Consider the following 27,957-nt stretch of genomic DNA (forward strand, 5'->3'; position numbering starts at 1 on the left):
CTACATGATGCATAATGCTGCCAAAAGAAAGAGGGTTACGTTGATCCGTGAAATATAAGACAGAGAGATGAAAATTCCCACTGAAAGCCAGAAAACAGTATAATCATTGTATTTAGAATGCAAAAACTCTCCAATATTTGGTGCGGACGATTTAACCTGCTAATAAAACGATTTACCAAGGAAATGTTTTGAGCAATCACTATTTGAAAAGAATGCTATTGTGGCACATGCTCTTATGCACCAACCGTCCAGAAGAGGGCGCTACTGCGAAACACAGAATGCCCCATATAGTAGAAGAAGACGCTGCAGTACAGTTCAAAGTAGAAGAAGACATCAATAGTGTCATGTAATCATAATGACCAAGGTTACTCTGAATATACTGGGGAGAAAATGAATATCACTTGACAAAAACAGACCGTCATCTTATCACGGTAAGAAAAGTAGCTCAGCAGCTCGCTGTTTGCTGACGTGTTACATGACTGTGTCAAATTACCTACCGGCTAGCAAGCCGGCTAGCTGCTTTAGCTAGCGTGCTAACCATCAGCATGACGAAATCACGCACAACAATCACAATAACACCTCGTGTTATTACTTTTTAATCAGTGTGTGACGTTTTAGGATACGCCGTCATCGTATTCCTGTCGTCATCATCCACCAAAAGACGCATCATCATCAGTAACTGCGGTGTTGTGGCACGTTGTGTGATGTAACAGTTGACCAACTAGGTGGCGTTTGGCTGATGTGGTGTGTTGTGGTGCTACGTTACTAGATGATTCCGTGAGTTTGGCGTTGAGTGCCCTCCCACCCAAAGGGGTGAACGCTAACCTGCATTGTTGATGGCCTCAGCTGTTGAGAGGATTTATCGATCAGTGAGAAACCAGTTGGTGATTTGCCAAGTTAACGCCAGATCTTCTCTTCTCTGAAATCAGCCCAGATCGCGATGGGCGTCCACTGTTTCCTGTCCTCCGCCGCCCGAACCTTCAGCCTGCCGCGTCCCGTCGCAGGTCTCCTCTGCCGCCAGCTGCTGGGCCCCAGATCCGTCACAAGGTGCTTCATCCTGAATGTACCGGCACTGTTTACTGTGGTCTGCCGTCATGGCTGCTCGCTCCTCACACACGGTGGACACTGACAAGAAGGAATCTATTGATCTGTTATCAGGGAAATGCTTGTCACTTTATCTTCCATGTATACAAACTTAAAGAAGCTATTACCTGTAACATTATAATAGCCACAGATATTAGATCAGACACAGCTTTTATGTGTTCATATATGGTCTACTGACATGTTTGTTGCCACCCCGTAAAATGTAGTTTTCTAAAAATGAGCTGTTCAATTCTCGCAGCACCACAAAAAGCAACTTTCCTCTGGTATAATGGTCCGACAGCAGAAGTGTCGATGGGCAACAAACCATGAAGGGCCCTTTAAAGTGTGCTGTTACTTGTTGGTCCACCTGCAGTTTCTGAATATTCACTTGTCTGCTGTAAAGCTCTTTTTTCACAACTTTAGAAAATAATTGACATACAAGACAAACACAAAAAATTTTTTTTTCTGTTTTAGAAGAAATATGTCGTCCAAAAGGCAAATGGACCATCTAGAGAGAACAGAGGGCAACTACAGACAAAATGTAAGTTGATCATTTTTAGTTGACTACATTCATCTTTACTGTATCCATGTGCCACTATTTGACAGTATCATTGTGTGTCACTGGTTGCCTAACACAGGATCTGTATCCAGCTCAAGTATGTGGCATCATTAACGAGTCGGAGACGGTGAAACGTTTGAGAATAGCTGTCCACCCAGAATTCAGCTTCAAAGCAGGACAGTGGTAAGTAGACTTTTCACCAACTCGGTAAACATGTTTATCTGGTTAAGGAACACTGTTCGCAGTGTGTTGTGACACCATTGTTGAGGGGCTCAGCTTTGGTACAAGAGATGTATCAATCAACAAAAAAAAACTTGAAACAAAAGTAAATTTATGAATGGCAAATATTTACATATGTAATGCAGTGTGTAAATGACTTATATTGCTGCATGTTCTCTGCTCTTTTCTGGTGTGAGCCCAGGTTTCTATGAGACATGAGGAAGTTACTCCGATGTGTTTTTAAACCAAATTTTGACCAAATTCATACAGTCAGCTTTGGAAGGACCCCTATGTTCTTCCAATCTTGCTGTCCTTAATCCAGTCCCTGGCCAGTTAGCCTCAAAGCAGAAGTAACCATCGTAAAACTTTATTCATGAAATATAAATAAGCAGATTCTGCGAAACAGTCCTGTGGTGTCCTTTCACAGTACCTGTAATGCTCAGAGTTACCACAAGGGGGTAGCATTGTGTTTGATTTGTCCTACCACCGGTCTGCTGGGTTTCTTTCCTCACAGAACATTTACAGTAAAAACAAGCTTACAACCTGACAGTCAGCATACACTCCAGCTCAAGCGAAGAAAATAAGCAGAAATAATTGTTGTTAAGGAATATATCACACCAGCTGAAGGGAACATCATGTTTGTGAATTATTTAGTGTTTTCTCAAATGAGGATGAACCAAATAGTTGGAGCTGCTTAATAAGCTCAAGTCTGCTAATAGATGTGTGTAGGACTGTGTTATGCACTGGGTTTCAGGCTTGCAACTTTGACACAGAGGCTTGTTTTTGACTGCTGCATAACATCGGAACTGCTTTAGCTGTCGAGATAACTTTCAGTGACTCTCTTATAATCCTAATAGCAAGTTAAGTACTTCTATAATGGAGGCAGAGTTTTTATTCTGTCAAGCAGTGTTGCCAATGGTAATTAGTACTCTGCACATGCAGGCTATGTACATGAGCCCATACTGTAGGTGGGCGGGGGTGAGACATAAAACCGACAGCCAGTTGCCCTGCAGCGACTGATAATTAATGTAAATGGATGGAAATCCGGAGTTTCAGTGTTTTTGAGAAACAGGACTTTTTAGTTGCGCGTCTCCAGGTGGGAGAGGAGGAGGAGGAGGAGGAGGAGGAGGAGGAAGAGAAGGAGGTGGGTGGAACATATGTGCGTGTCTTCAGAGCGGATCCATATTTATGATGCCTTCGAGGGTTTTGGAGTCAGTGTTTCTCTCTAGTGTAACAATGGGTCATTGTGTTGTTTGGAACATTAGCCAACTGTTAAGCATTGCTGTTCTCCTGTGGGGCTGCTCTGCTTGTTGATGGACAAATCCATCCATGTTGGGTTTCAGACCGGGACTTTACATTTGTATAAACTAACTAGCATCTGGTTTGTTTTTGTTCAACTTGGTTTCTGGAACAGGCTGCCACCTTCACCGAGGTCAAAGGACAACCATTCGTACTTCATTCACACTTTGACCCTCACCTCGGCACATTGTAACCCTTGAATTAACTGTTGTTTAGAAATCTGAAACGAGAGCTTTATTTCCCAATCAGAATAACACGACTTCTGTGTGAAAACACAAAGAATAACAAATTAAATGACCATTTTTTTTATAATGCCATGAGTTTTTTGCAGTGCAATACAAATAATAAAAATACAATAAATCATACAGTAATTCTAAAACAACACATCCATGGTCAGACTAAGAATAGCCATATTAGAGTAAAGAACAGGAGCTGATTTTCAACAACTGGGAATACATATTTCTTATAACCCCTAATAGTTTTAGTCTCTGCAGGGGTTTAAACATAACGTCACAGATTTTAGTCTAGATATGGGTAATCATGTAAACCTCCACTTGTATTGAATACATTAGTTGACTAATTCCTCTGATAACCATTGGGTGGTCATGGGTATAGGGTGGATTTCTTCATCCCCGGCGTGGAGACGGTGGGAGGGTTCTCCATGTGCTCCAGCCCGGGTTTGCTGCAGAGGGAGGGTGTCATTGAACTGGCCGTCAAATACACCAAACACCCGCCGGCACACTGGATCCACACCGCGGTGAGTAGGGCAGACAAGTACAAAAATACAATGAGTGGTCATTTTCCTTATTGAACGTTCTTATTTAAAGTTACTTTGAAAGATCGCTCCCTGGAAGTTGGAATTTCAAAAGAAGTAGGTTTGATCATCCGTGTGGCTGTCGCGTGGAAGATTACATCGCTGGTGTGTGCATGAGGGAGATAGTGAGGGCACGAGAAAAGAGATGCAGAAAGAGAACTAGTGGAGCGATGCAGGTGTTGAGAAATGGTTCGGGTGTTATAGACTTCGGAAATGAAGACTGCCACATGATCACACCGTTACTCTAAAAAGTGAAGCGTGAAAAGGAATATGGCAAGTCGGGTGATATTTTAAGATTTCTTTATTTGTTGTGGACCTACAGAAGCAGTGTGCACTTACCTGTACTAAAAAAGTTATATTAAAAAAATTGATGACGGATTGAAAGTTTGGTTCATTAAACCAATTCAATCATAATCTGTTTCCTAATTTTCTTTTAGGTGTAGTTAGCAAATATCCGTATGACCCCTGATGTTTTTCAATCATGTGTAATTGCTGCCAAGGGTTAGTTAAAATGACTCAGCAAATGTGCCTGCTTAGTAGGTCTGTATTATAATTGTGATAATGAAGCTTAAAAGAAACTGTGTAGAGCGAGCCGACAGGGTGCATAAAGGTGTGAATACAGAAATAAAGGTAATAAGAATAAATCGTTTCCGTCGACGTGCTCCATATGGTAGCTTTTTTTAACCAAGTAAATATGAACAATGTATCCTGCTTAGCTTTCCCTTCAGTTTCTGTACTCTGCATGTTTGTTTGCAGCTTCTGTGTTTGATGATGGGCCTTAATAAATAGCTTTGAGCTACCACACCTTGTAGAAATAAGTATCAGAAAACAGTGAGATGTGTTTGCGCATTCTGAGACTTACAGCTCTCTGCTCTGGCATCGTTTGATGATCCATTTGTTTGATACCGCGTTCTGACTCCTCTGTAAGCAGGAATAGTGTAGGGACCAAAACAGCAGATTAAGTGTGTGTGTGTGTGTTTGTTTGTGTGTGTGTGTGTGTGTGTGCTCGTGTGTGTATTCGCATATACACAAAAGCAGATGAAGGTGTATTTACTGCTCTTTTCGACTTCAAAAGACCTTCTCTGCACAACTTGTGAAGTCTCTTTTCACCCATAACACCGCTTAGGTTTGTTGTGTGTATGCACGCTGATCTAAAAGTGTCTGTTTCCTGGGGCTCGTTTTCAATGTAGTTAAAGCGATGTTGTATTTTTCATGGAATTTATTTCAAAAGGTGCATTTCTGCTGCAGAGCAAAGAGAGCCGTTTCTGAATTACCCGGTCGCTCTCTCCTGATTGTTCTCCCTCCCCTCCTTCCCATCAGTGCACGGTGGGCTCCCGGGTGGCCATGCGTGTTGGTGGCGACTTCTTTTTCAACCCCTCGCCCTCTGACCCCTCTGTGGATTTGCTGCTGGTGGCCGGCGGTGTCGGGATCAACCCCTTATACTCAATCCTGTTGCACACCACAGACCTGCTGCATCTCAACCGTGCCTCTGGTGGCCGGGACTACAACATAGGCTCTGCCCACCTCTGCTACAGTGCCAAGAACACCCAGGAACTGCTTTTTAAGGTGTGTTCCTGTGCTGCTTTCGACTGTAGGAATGGATTTTCGAGGAAAGGCAATCAGCTGATTATTTAACTGTCCACGAAACAGCATCCATGTGTATGTCTGGAATATATGGGCAAGTGTATGACCTAAAACTCCCCTCCTACCGTCTGTGTTCCCAGAACTCCATCGTCGAGGTGTGTCGGGAGTTCCCTGACAAGCTCTCCTGTGAACTCCACGTCACGCAACAGAGCACAGATGTCGACTCGCACCTCCAGCCATTCATCAACGGTAAGTAATGCCCACACACGCACACACTTCTCTTTGTTTAGCGGGGATGATTAATGAATGACACGTTCTACAACAGTCTGTCCGTGTTGATTTATCTCTGTCGTCATGTAGAACAAGTTCTATCAAAGCACCACATGGGATGCAAAGAAGGACTTTTGATTAATTGATCGACTTCCCTTGTGTCCTCCCAGGCAGCAGAATTACAGAGGAGGAACTGCGGGCTCATGTGGACCCGCAGAGGACTTTGTGTTTCCTGTGTGGACCCCCGCCTATGATCGAGGCACTTTCAAAAACCCTCATGGACTTCGGCCTCCCAAAAGACAGAATCATCTTTGAGAAATGGTGGTAGGACATCTTTGTTGTCCTCCTTTTTGCAGGGGAGGACGTATGGTGAAAATGGAAAGCAAGTGAAATATTCCAGTGATGTGGACAGTAACATGAGGAAATTCATCCTCCCATCACTGCTACTGCAACCTGTGCCTGATCTGCAACAGACCGTTGGGACCACCCACTCTTAAGCAAGCAGCTGACTCACAATAGGCAAGAGATGCGTTTTATTTATTGTAATGTGAAAACAAGGACTGAGCAGACTGTAAAATATGTGCCGAATATTGCAACAAATCTGTATGATATCATAACACAGCTGTTACACATCTTCATGTCGCATCTCATTTCCAGCCAACTGTATATTTATCTGACTGAGGTTCAGCCTGAACAAATTAAAAGGTGACGTTTTAGTCTTTCCCCAGATGTTCACCTCGATGTTAAGGCACTAATGTTCCTATGCAAGCATGTCTTGAAGCAATAATTTGATATTTTTGGAAATACACTACATTTGTTTCATTGGTAGAAAAACAGTGTAAAAAACTACACATTGTGGTTTTACAGTAGAAATGGTCCAGCACACAAGCCTCCGTTCTGAAGGATGAAACGAACAAGATATAACATTTATAAATAGATATATATATTTATAGTGAGCTTGAGGCAGATTTTGTAAACGACTTCTGTAGCAGACGGATGTGAGAGCGATATTAATCTTCTCTTTCCAAGAAATCAAATTACTGCAATTTCCAAAAATGTCAAACTCTTGTTTTAAAAGTTCCCAGGATACAAAAGCTAAGCTTTCATTTTACATAATGTGTTATACTGATTTGTTTTCTTCCATCAAAATACCTCTGATAATTTTTATCATGTGATCTTAGACGTGCTATACTACGTGTATATATAACTCAGAGCTGTTTATTTGTAGAACTGAAGATTTTAGAGTTGCTTGGTTGATGCGTTGGACTGAGGTACATTGGCGTGATTGTTTTTCACAAGCAAACTTCACAAGTGTATTTTTAGAGTTAAAAAAAACCCTCCCACATATTGGCCAGTGTCCCTGCCTCAATCACACAGTTGCATGCATACACGGTTCTATCTCACATACACTTTTACTCAATCACACACATCCACATACCCATAAACGACTCTCATCCCAGGGTGGCGGGAGTATCCCATGGTGCTCTGTGATGGAACCTCTCGGTGGTCTCTGATTGGCTTGGATCACTGAACATCCCTTGGAGATGGTTGGAAGCTTCTTGCTGTCGTCTCTCAGCGGGAGTCACGCTGTCGAGACTCATTTTCGAGTTGTTTTTGCATTTCTTCCTCATACGATGAAAAGGGTTTACGCTGGTAACGTGAGATTTAAAGAAAATAAAAGAAATTGAAAAGATCTTTTTTTGAAACTTTATTGACGGCTTCTTTTATAGAAAGACTCACATGTCACACTACTTAGACACGACACAGGTGGTCCAGGAAATAAGGAATAAATAGTCGATTTCCAATTAACACATTTTTTTTTTTTAAATAAAGGAGCCTTTTAAAGGTCAGTTCTCCAAATTACAAAAAGCCTCTTGTCGTATCGAACCAAACCCATGTTTTTTGTTTGAGATTTCTCCCTCTGATATTTCAATGGATGTGAATGGTTTGTGATGCTCCCAGCATTTTAAAGTAACAGCAACATCCCTGTTAACTCCAGATAATCTACAGTGTTACATAAAATATCTGGGGACATCCCCCCCAAAAAGAGATATCTCTTTCTTTTTTAATGCATGTAATGACCAAAAAAATGAAACAAAATTCCTTTCACCTCCATTGAAGTAAAGACTACTTTTTTAATTTACATGAACTGACCCTTTAATGCTGAGGCCAAATAAAACGTAGCATTTAATATCTCAATGCTGTATAGAGCCTGGCCGATACCAACAGAGTATTTATTTAAAATCTGATAGCTATGTAAATGGCTGATATTCATTTTTCTATAAACCAAATTTAAGGGATCCTTATCAAAACATCTTTGCGTAGGATGTGACCGAGATACTGCATTGAGTGAAATCTTCAAGACTTTAAAAATAAACTCTTCTAAAAGAAACTTCTATCAATGACAAATTGTGTCCATATTATCTCAAAAATATTTGGCATTTCTGTAATGCAATTTCTTAGTTAAGCATTTAAGCTGATGCATCTTTGATCGGCTAAAATTGGCCGATGCATTGCTGATGTATCGGTCAGGCTCTGATGCAGTGTACTACATATTTTGTGTCTATATTTGTGTTTCCCCCTTTTGTCTTAAATTATATACTTTTACATATAAAAATACAGCGAGCCCAGTGAAATCAGTACTCCCTTTAAAAGTCCTATAACAAGACAGTAGTAAAAATACAACAGTGGACAAGAAAATAACACTTAATGCTCGGACTGGAGACTCTCGGTTGTACTCTATTGACCTTGTACAGTTTAATTTCACACAAGGATACATCAAATAGCAACACTGACCCCAAAGCAGAGAACCGCACAAACACCTTTCCCATATATGTGAGCTACAACCTCAAAGACCCGCAGCAGAGTTCATGTCCTAAACACGGCAGACTGAAGCGAAGGGAACGGTACGTGATGAACAGTGTGACTAAATCTGGGTTGCAACTAAAAAAAAGTTATTTTATAAGGCATTTTCTTAAAATAAACTAAACAGGCCGGCTCCCCCCCTCGCCCGCTTTGTGCCCAATGTGTCAACAGACGCCAGAAAACAGCTGCTGTTTGATCCGCTCCTCTGTCTTCACCTCCTCTTTGACCTCCCCGTCATCCCTCTGACACACATCTGTCCATCTCCCCGAGCTTTCCTGCTCGGACGGCGGGATGTTGTCCACGTCGGTTTCCTCTTCCTGTTCCTCGACAGAAGCGCTGCTCCCCGACAGGAGCGAGAAGCCCCTTTGATGCCACGCGTCCTCCTCCCTCTCCTGCCCGCCCGTCTGAAGGCTCGCCCCTTCGCTCCTCCCGCCGTCCCTGCCCTCCCTCCCCTCCCTCCCCTCGGCCTCCTCTTCCTCCTCCGTTGTGTTTCTTCTCAACCTGTCCATCTCCGTCTCCAACAGCGGGAACATGTTCTCCCTCTCTTCCTGCGTCCCCCCGGTGGATTTCTTCTTCGCCTTGCTGCGACCCCTGAGGTTCAGCATCTGAAACCAAACAGACGCGTTTGAGACAGTTCTGCGCTTTGTGCCGTGTCTTTTTCCTTCCATCTCTCCAGACGCCTGCCAAACCGCAACAAAGCCTCTTTCATTGACGCCTCTCTCCTGTAACACTTCAAGTTTGACTCTTTGCCTATTATTAGACTTCTCCTGAGTGTTTTCATGTTTGCTGTACGTCCCATATTTAGCAACACAACTTTTTAATGGCACCTTCTGTGACATAAAGCACGTACCCTAAAGGCACGACAGACAGGAGTGACAGATTGGCTGCGGAGATGGAAGACAAAGGGGAACAAACCTTGAAGTCTTTTCTCTTGCGCTGCAGAACGGGTCTCTGAAGGAAGAGGATTTGCTTAGTCGACAGACTCCCATCGCTGCGGAAAGAAAAGAACAGCACTTTTTTTTTTTTACTATTGTTGTGTTACAATCCGAGGAGCTCTTGCGTTTCTCGACATGTATTGAAATCCAGTTCCACCACGGTTTGGTAAAGTGACAGGTTACAAGACGGCGACGCATCAGCCACCTTTTCTTTTTTTCTTTTTTTTGTTCACAGCTCCCATCATATTTCAAAAGCGGCTTCATGTTGAGATGAGCATACGACTGTGATTTGTCAGATCTGGAACCATCTGTCCCGTGTATCCAAGCTACGCTGTCAGTTCTAATCCCAAAAAGGCAACGTTTCAGACAAAAGAATAGTGTCTCTAAAAATCAACAAAGCAGCAATTAGTCCTCAGGTGATGTTATTTAAAGTGATGGGACATAAAGAGGAAGCAGAGGACAGGTAAGTGTACGGTTGTAACAGTGGGGGTGTAGTTCTGTACCTGTTGGTTTTCACGATCGGCGTGGGTAGCACACACATCAGCCTCCATCCGTACGGAGCCAGAGACTGGAGCAAGGGGATGTAGTCGGTCTTCACCACGACGCCCTGGACACGAGACAGGAAGTCACTCAGACAAATACCGTGCAGGGAAAATCAAAAAGCTCACACATCGCTTTCCTTCATCTCCACTCTAATGTAATGTTTGACAGAAAAACAGTTTAAGCCTTCAGTCACAAAGGATTCCTCAAAGTGCACATCTTCACCAGAGTATTACAAAGAAAAAAAAAGCTCAAAAGACCCACATCAACAACGGTCCACTGCTCCACCACGATGGCGTCATAGGAGGCGTTTGTGGTCTCCTCTGCAGAGCTCTGGAAGATGAACACGCCGTCCGCGGATGAAACCCCGGTTTCTGGAGGATAAATCAGAGACGGGGGTCAGATAAACAGAGGAGGATGTATATGAGTCAGACAGGAGTTACAAGCTCATCTTCACTCTCCAACCTCTCACTATTGATCCCCCTCCGTTCCCTTTGGCTTAAGCCTACTTATTCCATGGGTGACTGAACACTGACTTATGCCATAAACCTGCGGATTTATGGCATGTCACTCCATGCATGTCATCCATTAGCCGGCAGTGGAGGAGAGATCTACAGCGTGAGCGGCTTTTTCCCTCTTGTGAGCAGAACCGGTGAAATGTGAGGACTTTATAGCTAGAATCAATACCATCATGTTATTGGATCAAATGTCTGTGTTTAATGTGAAAGTGCATCGTTCTGGTTTTATGGTGAACAACTTCACTGTTTTGTTTCAGTCTTACTGTTCTCATCCAGGTGCAGCAAGCAGATGTTTTCAGGATAATTACCATTATGAGCTAATCTGTGAGGATGCTGTAATCAATTCCTGACACTTTGTGCCACTTTGTGCTACTGGCACTTGCCTAGATGAAAGTTGCACACCTCATGGTATTTGCATTATTATTTTCTGAGTTTAGATGCTCCTAATTTTTGATGGCATTTCCAAAATCACCTAATCAGCAGTTTTTCATTGCCGTGGCCATGTGACATACCGTTATCGTCCCCGAGGTGGAAAAAGCCGTCGATGAGGTGCGCCCCACTGGTGAAATGCTGAGTCATGTGGTCCAGCCAGTGAGTGTCGACGTCTGTGACTAGCCCCGCCTCCTTTTGCACTTGCAGCGGCACCCTGAGTGAGTAGAACCTCAGAGGCGTGTTCAGCTCCCCTGTGTGGTTGTACAAGGCAAAGAGCTGCATCCCTACAGGAGCAAAAACAAAGAATGAACAATGGGACACCAAATAGAAATTTACATAATGATGATTGTATGTATTTTTTCTTTTACAAACAGGAAACAGATTACTTACTACCTTGCGCTGGCGGTGAAGTTGCATTCTTCTCTTTCTCGGAACTCCTGAACCGAACATGGTTGTTGTTGTTTGTCGTCACTCTGCTTCGCCCGTCCGAGCAGCTGGACTTTCTTTCGTGGTTTCGATCCAGTTCTGGAGAGCTGGGCCAGCTGTCAGAGCTTGAACTTTGTCTCTCTCTCTGGTTGGAAAGGTTCTCGCTGTATTCTTTGACATCTGGCAGGTGCCCCTTCTGCTGTCTGATTATACCTGCAGCTTCTGGAGGGCTGGGACATCGCTGGTTCCCTTGGGTGTCTGCCAGGTTTTGATTGAAGCCCCACTGAAGTGTGTCCACACCGGGTTTGCTGTGATCTTGAGGCCGGTTTGTAGATTCTCGTGACTCCTTAAGGCTGATCTGAAGGGTCTGGATTCGTTCATTGGACCCGCCTCGGTTAAGCTCTAAACTCTTGATCGGCTTCAACTGACTGAAATCCGGTTCTCTTTGCTGATGTGTGTTAGGTTTTACACCTTCGTGATCCAACTCCTGAGATTCAAAGTGGTGATGGTCAGGTTCCTTGTCATTATGAAGCGGTTCAGTAGGATCTGTTGGGCTGCTGTTGGCGCTGAAGGGGTGTCGATGTATGGGCGAAGGGCTGGAATGCAAGGAGGACAGCTCTTCGGGATCCCAGTGCCCCACGTAGGAGGGTCCTCCGCCCGGCTGCTGAAGAAAGCCCACAAACATCACCCCTTGCTCCGCTACGTCCTGGATCTGTAGGTGCGGCAAGCAAACACACACACACAATGAGCCCCATTGGAATCAATTTGAGTGACACCCAAATATAAAAGGACGTCATTCACAGCAGCCGCCTGCAAACAAAGCCTCATTTACACACAAACAAAAGGGCTGACGTACGCAGAGTAGATATTCCCCGCAAAAATAACAACCTACCTAATCATCTGCAAAGATCAAATATTCAAATGACAAAAGGACCTCATTATCTCAACGCACCCGTGTGTGTGCGTGTGTGTCGCTCCCTCCCATGGAGCTGTGCTGGTTAATTGTCAGTTGATATTTGGGCTGACGGTTTGAGACGGGCTCAACGGGAGAGAAATCAGATTGCAAACTACCACCAAACAATAATGAGACGCATCACCCCCCCATCACCCACTACTTTTGACACTTCACTCATCCACACACACACACACACACACACATTTATTAACAGTGTCTCTGTTACCATCCAACACACTCACAGTTACGCAAAGTCGCACAGTTTTATCTGATGAGTATGTCCAGAGACAGATTGGGAGTGGGTGGGATATGCGAGTGCTGGAGAAATCGAAGTATAGAATTTTCCAAACTGAACACACACACACACACACACACACACAGAGCCAGCCTGTCACTCTGCCTGGTACCGCTCCTGGGTTCTTATCTCCAACTCTCTCCGGCAGCTTGTGATCCGATTGGTTATTCATGTCACGCCGCCGAAGCCTATCACATTAAATTCAGTGATGTGCATTTCCATCCAATCAGGTTTCCCTTTGTGCTCTATGGGTGTTCAGATGCAAATCTATTCAATAGAGCACATTTTCATTTCCCATTGTAGGACTGTTGCAGAATTCATGAGCACGGAGACTAAAAGTGAGTTTTACAGCTGATAACTGCCAGTGATGACGCCGCGGTTTGGCGGGGTTTCTTAGGGTTAAGTCTCATTATAGTTTACCATAACTTCTGCGACCTTCCACTCATTATGTCGCTCCTCCTTCTGTTTTCCCAGCTACAGGAATCGTGCGGGGCAGCACAGGGGATGCAACTAGTGGGAATGTAGGATGTTTAAGTGATTTATTTTCCTCCTCCATCTATTTTTTAAAGGCAGGGTTATACCATGTGGCACAGACAGGCAATTATAGGCAGTCGCCTGTAGCCCTTTGAGCCCCATAATGTTCCCTTCACTGTCACAGCAGTGTTCCACCAACGAGAGAGGCACATACACAAACAAGTACGGAGAGCGAGCCGGGGGGAGGGGTGGATTCCACACAGATTGCTTATTTAAAAAGGTCGCCAACCCTGGGCTCACGTTACCTTATAAAACAGAAAAAGGGGGCACTGGTATCAGGGCTGGACCTGCAGATAACCAAAATTGAGGCATTGCAATTTGAATATTTTGTTTTCAGACACAACCCTCTGTTTATTCCTATTTAAATGCATCAGTTATCACTTCTGATCAGGTGCAATGATTACATTATGAATCCCAATGCATAACATTTGTTCGGCTCTATAAAAGACAAGACATTTGTAAATTATTTCAACTTTATGGGCGACCCTGTATAAAAATCATCTATGAGAAATATTCAGTTGTAGTTTCATATTTCCTTGAAGTAATTCTAGCAATGTCGAGAACATTGATTGCAAAATACTGAACTCACCCGTTTGACATAGCTCTGAATCACCTCGGGGTCAGCGGCTTGGTGACCGGCCATGCACACATCTGTCTCCAGACGATGTCTTGTCCACCTGAGTTGGCTTTTCTCTGAACTGCAGGGTGAGAAATGAAAACATTTAAGCAAATATTCAGCACAACGCATCCATCACACGTCACAGTTCAATCCGGCTAATTCAAACCACAAAATATCAAATGTTCCCGTACTGTAACATTACATTTCCTTTAGGGTCATTTCCTGTCCACATCACCGGGGCAGTTCCATCACGCAGTAACATTACAGCCTCAACGACATTCTGGCAGACGTGCTCATGTTCACCAACGCTCATTGACCCAGAATGATCACAGCCGAAACATAATATGAATTCTGGTACAGGTTTGAATTTTCCATTTAAAGTGAGCAGACATTCACCACCATCACAATGGACGCATTAGACGGAGAGAGGGACTGAATTTCCTTCTGCTCCCGCTGCGAGACACCATCATAAAAGGAGGATTCAGATACGCCTCTTCAGATTTGGATTGGGGTCAGTGGGAAGGCCGTGGTAATATATTGTGCTCTGAGGCGTGAGTGACATTCTCAGCTAGATTTGGAACAGTAGATCTGTCAGATTTTGTTTCTTTCATTTTTAGGGTTTTTTGATGAAAGGGGACGGTGGTGATGGGAAGATAAAAGGCGGAGTTACAGGGGGCGGAGGGGGTGAGGAGGACAAAAGAAAAGGGGGGGGACGACCATCACTGAAGAAAACAGATGAAAGGATGGAGAGATGGCTTCTCTCTTTCACTGTGCCGTTCCCCTCTGGCGAGCGCTGATGATGCAATCAGCCATCTCCACGGTGACAGGTGCCAGGAAGCAGCAGGACCACTTGGCAGGAGGGGCATCAAAGGAGCAGCCCGGCACCTGCCTGTGCACTAGAGTGTGTGTGTGTGTGTGTGTGTGTGTGTGTGTGTGTGTGTGTGTGTGTGTGTGTGTGTGTGTGTGTGTGTGTGTGTGTGTGTGTGTGTGCGTACACGCGCATGTAATAAGCTATTCCTTAAATTACCACAACAAACAGTATACAGAACACAGGAGGAACAAAGTAACTCCTTTAATTGCACAGCGTGACAACATATTACGTATGTAACCATGGTTATGTGAGTGAAAAGACTGATCCACAAGTGTCCTCATCTCTATATAACGGAGAGACATTTCTTTTGGAAAACATGATACATGTCCTGAGAAAAAACTGGGGCAAAATGTGATTTTCTTCTTTTTTTTTTTTTTTTACATAATTTAAGACCCAAATAGGAATGAAGCTCCAAATTAATCCACCAACAGGACTAAGGATCTGCGTAGAGTATATGGTTTCTGTTTGGAGCAAATCCGTCAGTAGATGTTGAGAAGGAAGCTCAGCATGTATGTTGTACCGGAGCTCTCCTCATATATGACTTTGAATATTGGAGTTCTCACCAGAGAATAACTGGGTTACAGCAGAGATATCCCGTATGCAGTGTAGTCAGACAGTATAGTATCATGTATGTCAAAAATGAAAGAATTGGGACAGTGAGCTAAAGTTAGACCCTTTTTTTGTGGCTGACTCATCTGCAATTAATTCTCCATCAACAGAAGGAGGCGAGGGGCAGAATGTTGCTTGTGTTAATGGGTCTCAATTGGCTTCATTTCAAAACAATGAAGTTGCAAAAGCTGCTAACAACTCCTGTCTGAATCTGCAAATGAATCCTCCATTTACCTTCATCAATCTGCTACTCATAGTGAAGTTTTATTCTATAAAGATGGCGCTCATGCTGAAGACAAGGGTGTGTTTCATTCGCGTACCTCGGCGTCTCTCGGACGAGCACGGCCCGGTGCAGCTGGCGCTGGATGTGTGCATGATGAGGGCCGCAGGGATGGACAAACGGGTGGACGGCGACCAGGACAAAACCCTGCGTGTAGAGTTCCCTGACCTGAACCGGCAGCTCTCTGACCGAGGAGAGACAGAGCACCGATGACACCGGCACCTCTGGAGGGAGGGGACAGGAAATATATGGGAAATGGTCAAAACATGGACACAACGGTTCAAAAGAGGCAGGTGATAACAGTAGAGAGGTATTTTGAACTGGAGGAAAAAGCTGGAACAAAGAGAGGGAGGGGGAAAAAGGAGAGGGGAAGAAAGGAGGGACAAAGGGAGTGAAGAAACAGAGCATGTTTCATTATGATAATTCCCCGTGAACAACAACACATGGCATCTTCACGCAAAATCTGAAACTAATTACACCAGAACAATTAGCCTCACTGTCACCAGCAGTCTGGCTTTTGGAAAACACATGCAAAGAGACGCATGCATATGCATGCTGGGAAGTGCTCTTTAGAACACACTCTCATCCATATCACAGACCCAGACTAACACGCTTCTCCAGCCTCCGCTCACAGGCAGTTGAATACAGCAAATCGTACACACATACATCAAAAGGTTGGAAAAGACAATGCTATCACATCTGCACGCTAACACAGAGCCGGTTCCCTTATTACCAAAAAACACAATGGAGAGAAACCCGCCTTTGCTTCAGTGGGGAATGGTTTGTTTGCGAGAACCGCCCTCTCGGGGTCGGCGGCATTGTGGTAAAGCCCCCTCTCTGTTCACGGGGCTTTTAAGGGAACACGTGCATGTGTGGCTGTGTGTTTCTGTATCACTGAGCGAAGCCAGGTGTGTGTGAGGGGGGGGGGGGGGGTAAAAAATTAGATGAGAGAAGTGAAGAAAAAAGGAGACAGAAAGAGAGAGGCAGTTAGCAGAGCGTTGCTGGGGAAGGAGAGGGAGAGAGAGAGATGAGGCTGTCTGTTTGTGCCTGAATGCTTGTCATCCTTTCCCATTCAATCTCATTTGCATGGGTCTGGAGAAGAGAAAATAACCTGAATAAATTAACTCGACCCACACACACACACACACACACACACACACACACACACACACACACATACACACACACACACACACACACACACACACACACACACAGAGAGAGACACACACGGGTAAAAAAAGATGTGCAAGCCATCTCATTTTCAATTTGTTCTCCATCATCTGGCATGTTCACACGTACACACACACACACACACACACACACACACACACACACACACGAGAGGTTGGCCTGCATGCGAGGATACAAGCACATGAACACGCTCTCCTCACTCCCATCTCAGCTAAACAATGGTCGAAAAAAAAAAAAATGCGACCATCACATCGTCTTGGCGTGACTGCTTGGAAGCACGAGAGCCTTTCATCGAGCAAACACTTAAACGGGTGTCTGCTGGGACTTATCAAAAAGCAGTACAGTGATGGTTATAATAATAATAATAGGAACAGCTGGAGAGTGGGGCAGGGTGGATAACAACGATCCCGTCACCGTAAACAGTCATTAGCCGTCATTAGCTGTGCACGGCTGGCGCTCACCCACCGACAGTACACGCGGGCAAGGCATCAGCTTATTCAGTGCAAGGCACGCAGAAGCTATTAGGGTGTTATGCAGCGCTTTAGGCTGGGAAGCGACTTCATTTATACTGTCTGACACAGTGGGATTTAAGGGGAGGCTGCAATTCCGGCCCAGAATGGGAACATGGAACGGCTCAGGGCAGAAAGAGCCGAGTGGAGGTTTGACAGTGCCAGCTAGTGAGGGCATGGAGGTGTGAGGGTTCGGAGAGCGCGTGTGTTTGTAGAGTTTAAGTTGATGTGCGATGGAGTGGAGCGTTTCTGTTACTTTGAGGGTCAGAGACGAGGAGAGGAAGGGGACGTAATATGTGTACGTAATGGAGTGGGAGACACAGACACTCAAGGGTGTGTTGTTTAACAGACACGGTTGAACAGCTGTTCATACCCGCTCTGCTATTTCCGTCTCCTCCCCCGAAGCTTTGACCACATCTCACAGTCACTGTTTAAACTGAGCAACGCCTCACTTTTTGACCCTGGAATCGACCAGCATCCGGGGTGTTGGGAGTCATCCCCTTCCCCGTAGCTGCTGGAAGGAATAATTCCTGCGTATGTTGTGGCGTGCATGGGCCATCTTTTCTTTTCCCTGCGTGAGTGAGAGAGAAAGTAAGATTTTTCACTAAGCCAGCTAGGTGATGCACTGGGATTACTACTCACAGCCACCCTCGAGGCTTATCCCTCTGCTTGCTGGGGGTTCACGTTTATTTAAATAGCCTTCTAATGACTTGCAGAGGTTTTTTAGGCGAGGTTATGTGCCAGAACAGTGACTATAAAATAATCAGCTTCCTGGAGCCAGGGAGCTCCCCGCTGTTTTTGGGAATGCACCCGCAGGCTACGGGAGTTGTTGGTCAGCATCTGAGCGTTGTCAAACCGGGGTCTGATTTTCTCAGAAGGCCCCCATGAAGAGAAAATAAAGGTTTGCTGTGGTGGCGCATACAGTAGCATGTACGTGGGGATCTCTGCTGCTGCTGAAACTGTGTAAATGGGTTTGAAGTCACAGTTTCAACAATCTTTACGATAAAAATGAGTTCGCCTGGAGAAAGTGACGAAGATCTCACAAACTGATGGATTCCTGCTTCGCCTGCTCTCTGAGCCGCATACATCACACAGATTCTGAGAGCAAAGATGCACCTCATAAGACAGAGGGGATGTGCGGGGCCTATCACTCTTTGTCAACAGGGGGAATATCTATCATACCATTGAGGTGTGTGTCACGTACGCGCTTAAACTCCAGCACAGACATACTGCCCTGAATATCTCTCGTGAAAATAAAGATGCCCATAGGTAGACGGTAGCAAAACATGCCCTCACACACACACACACACACACACACACACACACTCATACTGAACACCAGGCACATGTTGTAAGTTTTAATGAGCCGGGTGGGTCTCCGTCTCTGCAGGGAGGCGGAAAGTCATCAGCAGAGTTCAGCTCCTCACTGTCTGCTCCGGAGACCGGCGTTAGTCACGCAGCATCACACCTAACTTACTTCCTCTTACACATCCTCAAGATAACCGAGCGCCGCTCGCTCGTTTCTCGCACCTCCTCGCTCCCGAGACATTCCACTCCGCTCCTCGCTCAAGACCTGACTAACGCTCGCCGGCGTCTCTGGTTTTCTTTCTCGCTCTCTCACCCTCTGTTCTCTGTTACAGCTCCCTGAATTTAGTCCCCCTCCCCCTTTTTTACTTTGCTCTACCTCTTTTCTGTTCTTCCTCCTTTTCTTCTGCTCATTATCCGAGCACGGCTTTGGCACAAAGGAGGGTTAAAATGTCACACACACAACGGCTGTTACATTTCATACTGACATGTCAAAGTAACCAATTATTGTTACGTGGGAATAACGAAGATCATAAAGGTGTCAAGGTGCAGCAGATTGGTGATTAGAGAGTAATAAGACAGTGCTGTAGACTGTAGACGGTTCGGACCTGCAAATCAAATAAGCGGTCGATGTGTGTAGCAAAGGCCAAATGCCTGAAACGTTAAGCATATTTCCCCTCATCCTCCCCGTGTTCACCACAGGGTCTCTCTGACCCAGTACGAGTAAATTGAGCTCAGTCACATGGAAATATTTCTCAGCACTCCCGCAGTTCGAGCAAAGCTCATAAAAGAAAAGCTAACGTTATATTATCAGCAAAACACTGTTTCTGGTGAGTTTCACCACGCGCCAGTCAAAGGTCAAGTTACAAACCGCAGTGCACTCCTCTTCGTGCTCAACACTAAGCCTCCTCTTCCTAGGAACACAACATAGTTTAACAAGCAGCCACCTAGTCTCACATATCTCAGAGGGGCAACGACGAAGATATTTGTTTTTCATTACTGTGTCGGAGTCATGAAGTCACGCTGGTGGAGAAATAATATCATTAATGGAAGCCAAATTGAATTAAAGCATGGATTTGACCGTGGGTTTCCTCAATGTCATGGAATGACATACAGATTCCTCTATCTGCCTCCTACACACAAACACACACACACACACATGCGCACACACATACACACACACACACACAAGCACGGACAAACATACAAATACAAATAAATCCCTTCGCTGGGAATGAGGTCTCTCAATCTCCACAAACAATCAGATAATCCTTCAGGAATCCTTCACTTCTCTTGGTCTCTCGATCACAAATGGAGAGGGAGAGAGAGAGGGAGAGAGACAGGCGTACACCCACTCACAACCACACACACACACACACACACACACACACACACACACAATCAATTCACAGTAGCTGCCTTTATCCTAAAATAGAGTATACCCATCTTAAGCAGCTCAGGTGGCATCAGTGAGTTTACCATATAAATGACCTGCCTGTTGGTTGAAAGATAACACTAACTCTGTTGACTAAGTGCTATAAAGTGTTTTATGCGTTCGTGAATGAGCCACCATTGCTGCGTGTGCATGCATGTGCATGTGTGTGTGTGTGTGTGTCTGTGTGCGTGCGTGTGTGCGTGTGTGTGTGGGTGTGCGTGCCACTGCTGCCCGCGCGATTACACAATTTATCTGCTCCTGCCTTTAGCAAAGATAAAGACGAGTAATCCTCACGACTATTGTCTGTTTTGGTCACCACCACTACGCCGGGTTGCCAGATCTCTCTCAGCCTAACCAATTTGCCAAACATAATAGGGCTGGCTGAAAATGAAGCCGACTGGCAAACAGAGCATTGCCCACTTGGCTGTGTCGTTCTGCCTGCTGTCTGTTACAGTGTTGAATTTGGAAACTCCTATAAAAAAAGAAAAAAAGGGAAAAAAAGGGACTTCAGTGAGCTACTTGCACCTGCGTCCACTAGTTGGGTGATGAAGTGTACAGAACAGGCTTGTAGCAACATTAAGCCATAAGCAGAACGAGGTGATTTTTCCCCCATATCCTCTTCTGTTTCTCTTCCTCGCCTCTCTTCTTTTTTTCCCTCGCTCCGTCCCTCCCTTCCATCTCTTCACAGTCCACACCAACACAATGGCAGAATTAGTATTTTTAGAAACCACATGCCTCGAGAGGATTCTCATCAAACAATCTCAAGACGCCGTGAGCATGCACACAAACAAACACACACACACACACACACACACACACCCACGTGATATCAGACACACTATTTTTCACATTCACAAACAAACGTAACAAACATCAGCTTTAGTGTGTTGTCATCGTGCGATGGGAGAGGCCGGGGGCAGGTTGGAGGGCACGGCTACATGCGTGAGCACGATATAGCTGAATCTGAGATATTGAAGAAGTCTTTCAACTCCCCGCAACAGGAGCTGCACAAAGACACAACTTCAGCTTATAAGCCCCCTTTTCGCCCTCCAGATACATACAGTATGTAAGAAAAATACACACACAGTTCCGCAGAGTTGCTGACCTAATCATTTCACTTTAACTGGTGGAAGTCGGAACAGCAACAGCGGCTGTTTCGTGAGCAGAACACACAAACACTGTAGTCGGAGTGGAGGGTGACGACGTAGAGCAGGGGGTGGGGGGGGGACCACACTGAAAAAAGGTGCTCAGAAGATCGCTTATTAATTATGACCGAATGTGAAGACACATTCCTTGGAGCCGATCCCAGCAGGAGTGGAACCGGGACAAACGTGACATGGATTTGAAGGAAAACTGTCTTCTGCATCTGAAGGCCAAGATTTGTTCTTTTCATTTGAGCCGTTTCTGAAATCGCCTCCTCTATCACTCACTCGCTGTACAGCACATAATAAATGCTCAGGAAGGAACCACACTGTGAATGATTTCAGACACTTATTAATGTATGCGTCATCTTAGGAGCACTGCATTGTGGGATTTGTAGCACAAAAGGGCATATATGACATGGATGCAGTTTTATTTGCTTCATTGTTGAAATGAGTGAGGCCGCTTTGGTTTCCCTTTAGGAGCTTAGCATCACATTCGTAATAATCAATCATCTCATCATGGAATATGAAGGAAAAGTTGAACATATGACCATTAATAAAACCGTTATCTGTCCCTGTTGAAGCTGAAAACAACAAAATGCTTAATTTGCTAGATCACCATACTTATTTTCCGCATCTATCATCCTCGTTAGAGAAAGTCATACATGTAGAAATAAGTACCACATGACTATTCCAAATATGCAAGTGTGGGAGAAGTCGAGTCACATGAAGTACTCCTCTGTCTGGCTTTTACAAGCCCAGCCCAAAAAGGACAAAGGAAAGGAACATTGCACAGACATGGGGATATGAACAATATTAAGAGCTCACAGGAGAAATGACTGACAGCACATGGATAATCTCATCCATACCTTCTTTCCCCAACAGGAAATCCAGGAAGTGGTAGGTGTATGCCACACCCACTTTAGTCTCCACCTGAGGCCGACGAAGGGTTGAGTAGATATTGCCCGGGCTTCGCCTCTCTTCTGCCTTCCTCAACTTAGGAAGCCTGCACCCCATGGCTCTGTAAGAGACAGAGGAGAGGACATTAAACGTGTGGAGGGGGAAAAAAAGGAAAAAAGATCGGAGATGAAAAGAGAAACCCAGAGGAGGGCGATAACAAAGACTCGAGTGGGAGACACGAAATTGATAGAGTTTCTAAATATATAGAAGACATTAGCACTTCCAATAGAGTATGTGTGTGATAATCACACACAAGTCTGAATGCAATAGCTCACGTGTAAGCTCCAGCTGTGTGAAATAATGTGTGTATAACTCGCTCACCCGCACTCTCACTCTCACTCTCTCTCTCTCACACACACACACTAAAAGCAATAAAACTATTGAAATATGAAAGTGTTAGCCATTACCTGCTTGGTGGGCTGTGATACGGGCATCTCCTAATCAAATAGGCTGATTGGGAGCGACATGTTTTATCAGAACGAATTAAAGCAGAAATGAGACTGATTTCCTGCCCTGTCAAGCAAAGCCACATGAGACTGGATAGACAGGGAGAGGAGAGGAAAGGAGGGGAGAGGAGAGGAGAGGAGAGGAGAGGAGAGGAGGGGAGGGGAGGGGAGAGGAGAGGAGAGGAGAGAAGAGGAGAGGAGAGGAGAGGAGAGGAGAGGAGAGGAGAGGAGAGAAGAGGAGAGGAGGGGAGAGGAGGGGAGAGGAGGGGAGAGGAGAGGAGAGAAGAGGAGAGGAGAGGAGAGGAGGGGAGAGGAGAGGAGAGAGGAGGAGAGGAGGGGAGGGGAGGGGAGAGGAGAGGAGAGGAGAGGAGAGGAGAGGAGAGGAGAGAGGAGGAGAGGAGAGGAGAGGAGAGGAGAGGAGAGAGGAGGAGAGGAGAGGAGAGGAGAGGACAGCGGACCAATTTATATGTTGATCCATGGGTAGCTTTGAAGCACAAATAAATCTAGGTTATTGTAAGAATCTTCCGGATTGTGTTAGGACAAGTGGATACCCTCAAGGGAAGGTGATTGGAAATACAATTTGGAGCGAGCTTGAACTTTGTACTTTTAAATTCCTCTTGAATTTCAACAGGCAATTTTGACCCGAAGATTTCAGTTGCATAAAACGAAAAACAAGAGGAAGTGAGGTTGTTTTTGGACAAATTAGGTGGGAATTGGAAGTGCAGGAATGACAAATAGGTGGTGTGTAGAGCAGACCGGAGACTAGAAAAGAGATAAGGCGTGGCCAAATATTGTCAAGCTAATCAAATGTGACAGCGTCGGTACCCTCAAACCATCACCGCAGTTACACTTAATATCCCCGTCTGCCACGGCTTGTAAGAGCGACACGGTGAGGTGCGCATCTGCCTGTCTGTGTGTGTGTGTGTGTGTGTGTGTGTGTGTGTGTGTGTGTGTGTGTGTGCATGTCTTCCCCAGAGGCAGGTCCATATCTGCCTCGCTGTATCTGGTTAGGACACATGGAGAATGCCACAGTAACCTCCCAGTGGGGCAAGTACACAGACGTTAACTCGGCTAACGATCCTAACAGACAGACATTAACCCTGGTGTGTGATAGTGTGTGATAGTGTGTGTGTGTGTGTGTGTGTGTGTGTGTGTGTGTGTGTGTGTGTGTGTGTGTGTGTGTGTTTGCACATTTGGTGACTTACAGCTTTGATTGCATGGAACATGCATTCCGAAAGGTTACAAAGTTGCAAACGGCAGCAACGATACACTTTCATACCTCATCTGTCTTGAGACGACTTGCATTTCTCTTTTTACATTTTTGCAAAGAAGAAGCAATTAAGAGTCATTATTCTTTCAATGCTGCATACGCTTTCATAATGAGAACAAATGAGGAGAGACGGAGTGGAGACACTTTGGGAGAAACAATCTTACATAATTCTTCCCTCTCCCCTTCCTCCTACCATCCTCCTCCTCCTCTCCTCTTGACCTGCCTGCTCCCCTCTTAAACACCATTAGCTCCTCAATGTGTCATCGCTCAACTCTCTGCTCGTGTCCGACCCGTGCTTTAATCGCCTCTTTGTCTTCGGCCTCTGCTCTACTTCTGTCCGTCATCATTGATTAGAACATCTCCTTTCTTTCTACTGGCACAATGGCCTTGATTAGTCTGACAGTGATCCAGTCAGTTTGGTAATTCTTGCGTTTTTCGTCCATCCCATCACAAGATCTCCGTCATCCCTTCTGCCCGTCCGCTCATTCTTTCTGGTGACTCAAGGAGTTTTGTGCAGGAAAAGTACTCCCCTGCTGAGATTTGTAAGTCCCATAATACCATTACAATGTCTCCAGACAGATCTGCATGCTCAAATTAGTCATAACCCAAAGAATAAAATGGAAGAGGCTTTGCGGATCCACTCCCAAACATCTTTCCCTCCGGGGGTTGTTTTTGCAGACGCTCTGTCTGCAAGAGGGACGAGGGGCAGGTAAATGTGGGGATGTTTAGCAGGCTTAATCTCTGGCTAGTTAGGAAAAAGGGGGTCAAGGGTGGAGTGTGGGATAGAGAAGAAAAATGTGGTTAAAATATTATAATGATGATGGCTTTTTGACAACAGGATGTGGGGAGCAGCATATAGGGAATGGCGGGAATTTCATTTGCATCCTCATAACAGTGAGTCTTTCCTCAGTTCCATTTCCTCATCCTTTATATTGTTAATAGTTTCCACCCTCATTGCAAATCATCACAATTTTCAAAAACGCTGCTGAAAAAAAAAATGATTACAATTTGGAAAAACTCACTTACTATTGCGCTAGTGGCAGTTGGTTTTATTGCTCTCAAATAAAACCTGGATGGTTCTCGCCTTGGCCTCGACTCGCCTACAGCTTCAGTGTTTGATCCACCATATCATCATCCCTTTCATTGTATGCTGATGGTTCCGTTTCAAAAGAGAAAGGCCTCGCTTTAACCCATGAACTCTGTCTGCGCGGTTAAGCAACAGATCTCTTTAATTGGATGCAGCTTAGAGTGAAACCAAGGTAGTACCGAGACTCCAGTGCCTTCGAGACTCAAGGTTTTTAGCAACATATGAGGCCTTTTTCTCTACATGTTGACTTCAAACAGACTCTCTCACTTGCTCTCGAACAAACACACAGACAGAAAAAATGGCCTTGACAGCGAAAAACATCAATTTAACGGGGAGAGACGGGAGAGAGAGACAGATAAAATAAGTGAAAATGAGAGAACGGCGTGAAGAAGAAGATAGACAGGGACTGGCAGAGGGCTTCTCATTAGAGAATCTCTTGTAACTGAGGGGTTTGAAATGACAGCGGATTTACCCGAGAGCATAATCCGTCTGCGCTATGCCACTGCTCTGCTACCTCCCGTGCCACTCTGGGGGGGGATTCTGCTTTCTAAGAGGCAGCATTCATCCGCTGCAGAGGGAGAGCTAACAGTAAATATAGATAGAACCATTGGGGAGGCCAGAATTCACATTTTTATTCTCTTCCCTCTGAATACTTCAATGACACATACACTGTAGATGATACATATATAATAAAATCCCATTCATCATAATGAAGTACTGTGCTGTCTAGCTACAGGAACAAATGTAAGCAATAATGTTTCTAAATTACCTGTACTGCAATTTCTTGATATTTATCAGTCACTATTTACACAGATACATCTGCAGTAAGCCAATGACCGGCCCACACTGGCCAATTTAAAACCCCAGCTCTTCTCCCAGTACAATTTTCTGTGATCATGATTCAAGTGACCCAATAATTGGGCTTAGCGGAGAAAATGCCACTCTGGAGCACAATGGAAGAAGAAGTGTGGCGTTCAGCAGAATAGTCTGTCTGTGGAGGTCAGAGAAAATAAGTGCAGAAGCACTTTCATGTCTGATGTTAACGAAAAAACAAAACCGGGTGAATGCAGTGGGTTATTCTAAGCCAGCCCCTACATTTCACATCATTGTTGACCTACTGTGTGTAACCTGAGGAAGACTGATGGGTTTGCTGCAAATAATAGAGTATGGTTGTGTTCATTTTTCATCTGATGCACTGAACTGATTTACAGCGAGCATTTTACATGTATTTCCTTCATTGCTTTCCTTCAGTTTCTTTATTACAAGACTTTTTCAGCCTGATTGGAAGCCATCATTTCTACTGTGAGTGCACTGTCTAAGCACAGGGCATTTTTAGCCTATCAGCATTTTGACTGCAAATTAAGTCACTTTTTATATTTGCAAGATTGTTGGACAGAAAAAAAACATGCAGATAACACAGTTGCATTATTGTTAATACATCCTTATCATGCTACATTGGGTGTGTTTCGCTCAATTTCAAAATTAGAGGTGACAGACTGCATCCTGGGGAGTGGACTTCCCTCCCACTGGGTTGGAGCTCCACTCAGTTTCTATGCAAAGATGCTGATGAAGGAGGGGGAGGGGGGGGAGGACAGAATGAGGAGAAAGAGAGGAGAGACAGACAGACAGAAAAGGGGAGGAAGACAGACGCAGGGCAGACTGGGAGCATGTCAAGAGGTGTGATTCCCCGCAAGCAACAAAGTAGTCACCTCAAAAGGTGCTTTAATGAGGCTGCGTGAGGAGGATGAAAACAAATTATGACAGTGATGTTGGGCGCTCGTGCAGCTCCTTGCACGGTCTATTTTCTTTAAAAAAAAAGAACAGTTTACCAACAAAGGATGGCTGTTTGGACTGGGGCATCAATTTATACCCTGAGGTAGGCTCTTAAGGTACTTGAATCCATCATTTAACATTTGAGGACTAAGAGTACCTGAGGACTTCTACACCACTGCCTGTGTGATAAACTGGATGTCACTCACGACTAATGAGTGCTTTTTCAAGTGCTTCAATAGATTTCCAAGCTATATGGTGAGCACCCGTTCATAGCCATGTATCTAATTGATGCCCCCTTGCATTTTGTCGGTGCAGCCTTGCTTGAAATTACATGTTTCTGGTTTTCCCTCTTTGAAGCGTTCAACCTCGACCTCTCCGCACGCACGCGCGGGCGCGCGCGCACAACACGTGGCTAGCTGGTCGCGCCCGTTAACGCCGGTGGGTTAGTGAACGGAAATGATACATGACAGGTCGCTTATGCACAGTCTCTCTCCTCCTGACACGCGCGCGCACACACGCTCCATCCCCCCCCCCCTCGCATCTGCGCTCGAGACATTTACTCCGTCACGCATATCTTGAGTTCACTTCAACCTGTGTGACAGTGAGCAGAGAGCTTATTCATTCCGTTCCGCTGCGGATAACAAATGGCACACACCATCACACAAATCAAACGAGCGGCTGAACGTCTAAACCGAGAGGATTTATCTCTGTCAAGAGTTTTATTTTGAAAGGTTTACCAAGACTTCTCTATGACTCCTGGCCAGACCTTTATTTTAAAGGGCTTTAAAAAAATAATAATAATACAAAATAAATGTGAAATCTAATTCCACAGTGAAAAAACAAGAGACAAGTTATTTGGAAATATTTAGTTCCCGTCGCTCATGTTGTCAATAATAGGCTAAATATCAATTAATTATTATTATTTATTTATGCCAATAGTTGCACTCACCAATCAAGTCGTCCAGGACGCGAAGTGTCGGCTCTGCTGGACTGAACGCTTCCGCGCACTTGAGTCCGTCGATGCGTGTCCCCCCCCTCCGGTCTCTTGGTGTCTCCGCTGTCTGTCCCCGTCACGGCTGCTGGAATGAGACACACATCACGTCAGACGCTGCGATCCAACGGGGGACAA

The 27,957-nt window shown here is 45.0% G+C and overlaps 2 protein-coding genes across 4 annotated transcripts; one reads left to right on the forward strand and one right to left on the reverse strand.

Moving 5' to 3' along the window:
- Positions 1-295: 295 nt before the first annotated feature.
- oxnad1 (oxidoreductase NAD-binding domain containing 1) lies at positions 296-8,127 on the forward strand. Of its 2 annotated transcripts, none has more exons than XM_084032526.1 (8): positions 296-431; positions 930-1,047; positions 1,558-1,624; positions 1,722-1,825; positions 3,776-3,917; positions 5,295-5,540; positions 5,699-5,807; positions 5,999-8,127. In XM_084032526.1, the coding sequence occupies exons 2-8, from the start codon at positions 941-943 to the stop codon at positions 6,154-6,156; spliced, it is 933 nt and encodes a 310-aa protein (XP_083888652.1). In that variant the 5' UTR covers positions 296-431; positions 930-940; the 3' UTR covers positions 6,157-8,127. The 2 variants fall into 2 exon arrangements, with proteins under 2 accessions (XP_083888652.1, XP_083888653.1); XM_084032527.1 differs by lacking the exon at positions 296-431 and adding an exon at positions 1,343-1,399 and having other exon boundaries at positions 1,000-1,047.
- Positions 8,128-8,239: 112 nt separating this feature from the next.
- Positions 8,240-27,933, reverse strand: rftn1a (raftlin, lipid raft linker 1a). Of its 2 annotated transcripts, none has more exons than XM_084032325.1 (10): positions 27,778-27,933; positions 22,162-22,313; positions 15,748-15,931; positions 13,918-14,026; positions 11,512-12,256; positions 11,199-11,402; positions 10,433-10,542; positions 10,132-10,235; positions 9,609-9,684; positions 8,240-9,298 (listed from the first exon to the last, which is right to left on the reverse strand). In XM_084032325.1, the coding sequence occupies exons 2-10, from the start codon at positions 22,307-22,309 to the stop codon at positions 8,858-8,860; spliced, it is 2,121 nt and encodes a 706-aa protein (XP_083888451.1). In that variant the 5' UTR covers positions 22,310-22,313; positions 27,778-27,933; the 3' UTR covers positions 8,240-8,857. The 2 variants fall into 2 exon arrangements, with proteins under 2 accessions (XP_083888451.1, XP_083888450.1); XM_084032324.1 differs by having other exon boundaries at positions 11,509-12,256.
- Positions 27,934-27,957: the final 24 nt, after the last annotated feature.

Source organism: Eutrigla gurnardus (assembly GCF_963514095.1).
Source record: "Eutrigla gurnardus genome assembly, chromosome: 17".
Taxonomy (NCBI): domain Eukaryota; kingdom Metazoa; phylum Chordata; class Actinopteri; order Perciformes; family Triglidae; genus Eutrigla; species Eutrigla gurnardus.

Coding starts and splice junctions, on each gene's coding strand:
- oxnad1 (XM_084032526.1), top strand. CDS start 941: ATGGGCGTCCACTGTTTCCTGTCCTCCGCCGCCCGAACCTTCAGCCTG. Junction 1,826..3,775: donor AGCTTCAAAGCAGGACAGTG/GTAAGTAGACTT, acceptor TCATGGGTATAG/GGTGGATTTCTTCATCCCCG. Junction 5,808..5,998: donor CCTCCAGCCATTCATCAACG/GTAAGTAATGCC, acceptor GTGTCCTCCCAG/GCAGCAGAATTACAGAGGAG.
- rftn1a (XM_084032324.1), bottom strand. CDS start 22,309: ATGGGGTGCAGGCTTCCTAAGTTGAGGAAGGCAGAAGAGAGGCGAAGC. Junction 12,257..13,917: donor TTCAGAGCTATGTCAAACGG/GTGAGTTCAGTA, acceptor CCGCACCTACAG/ATCCAGGACGTAGCGGAGCA. Junction 10,236..10,432: donor AGCAGTGGACCGTTGTTGAT/GTGGGTCTTTTG, acceptor TCTCGTGTCCAG/GGCGTCGTGGTGAAGACCGA.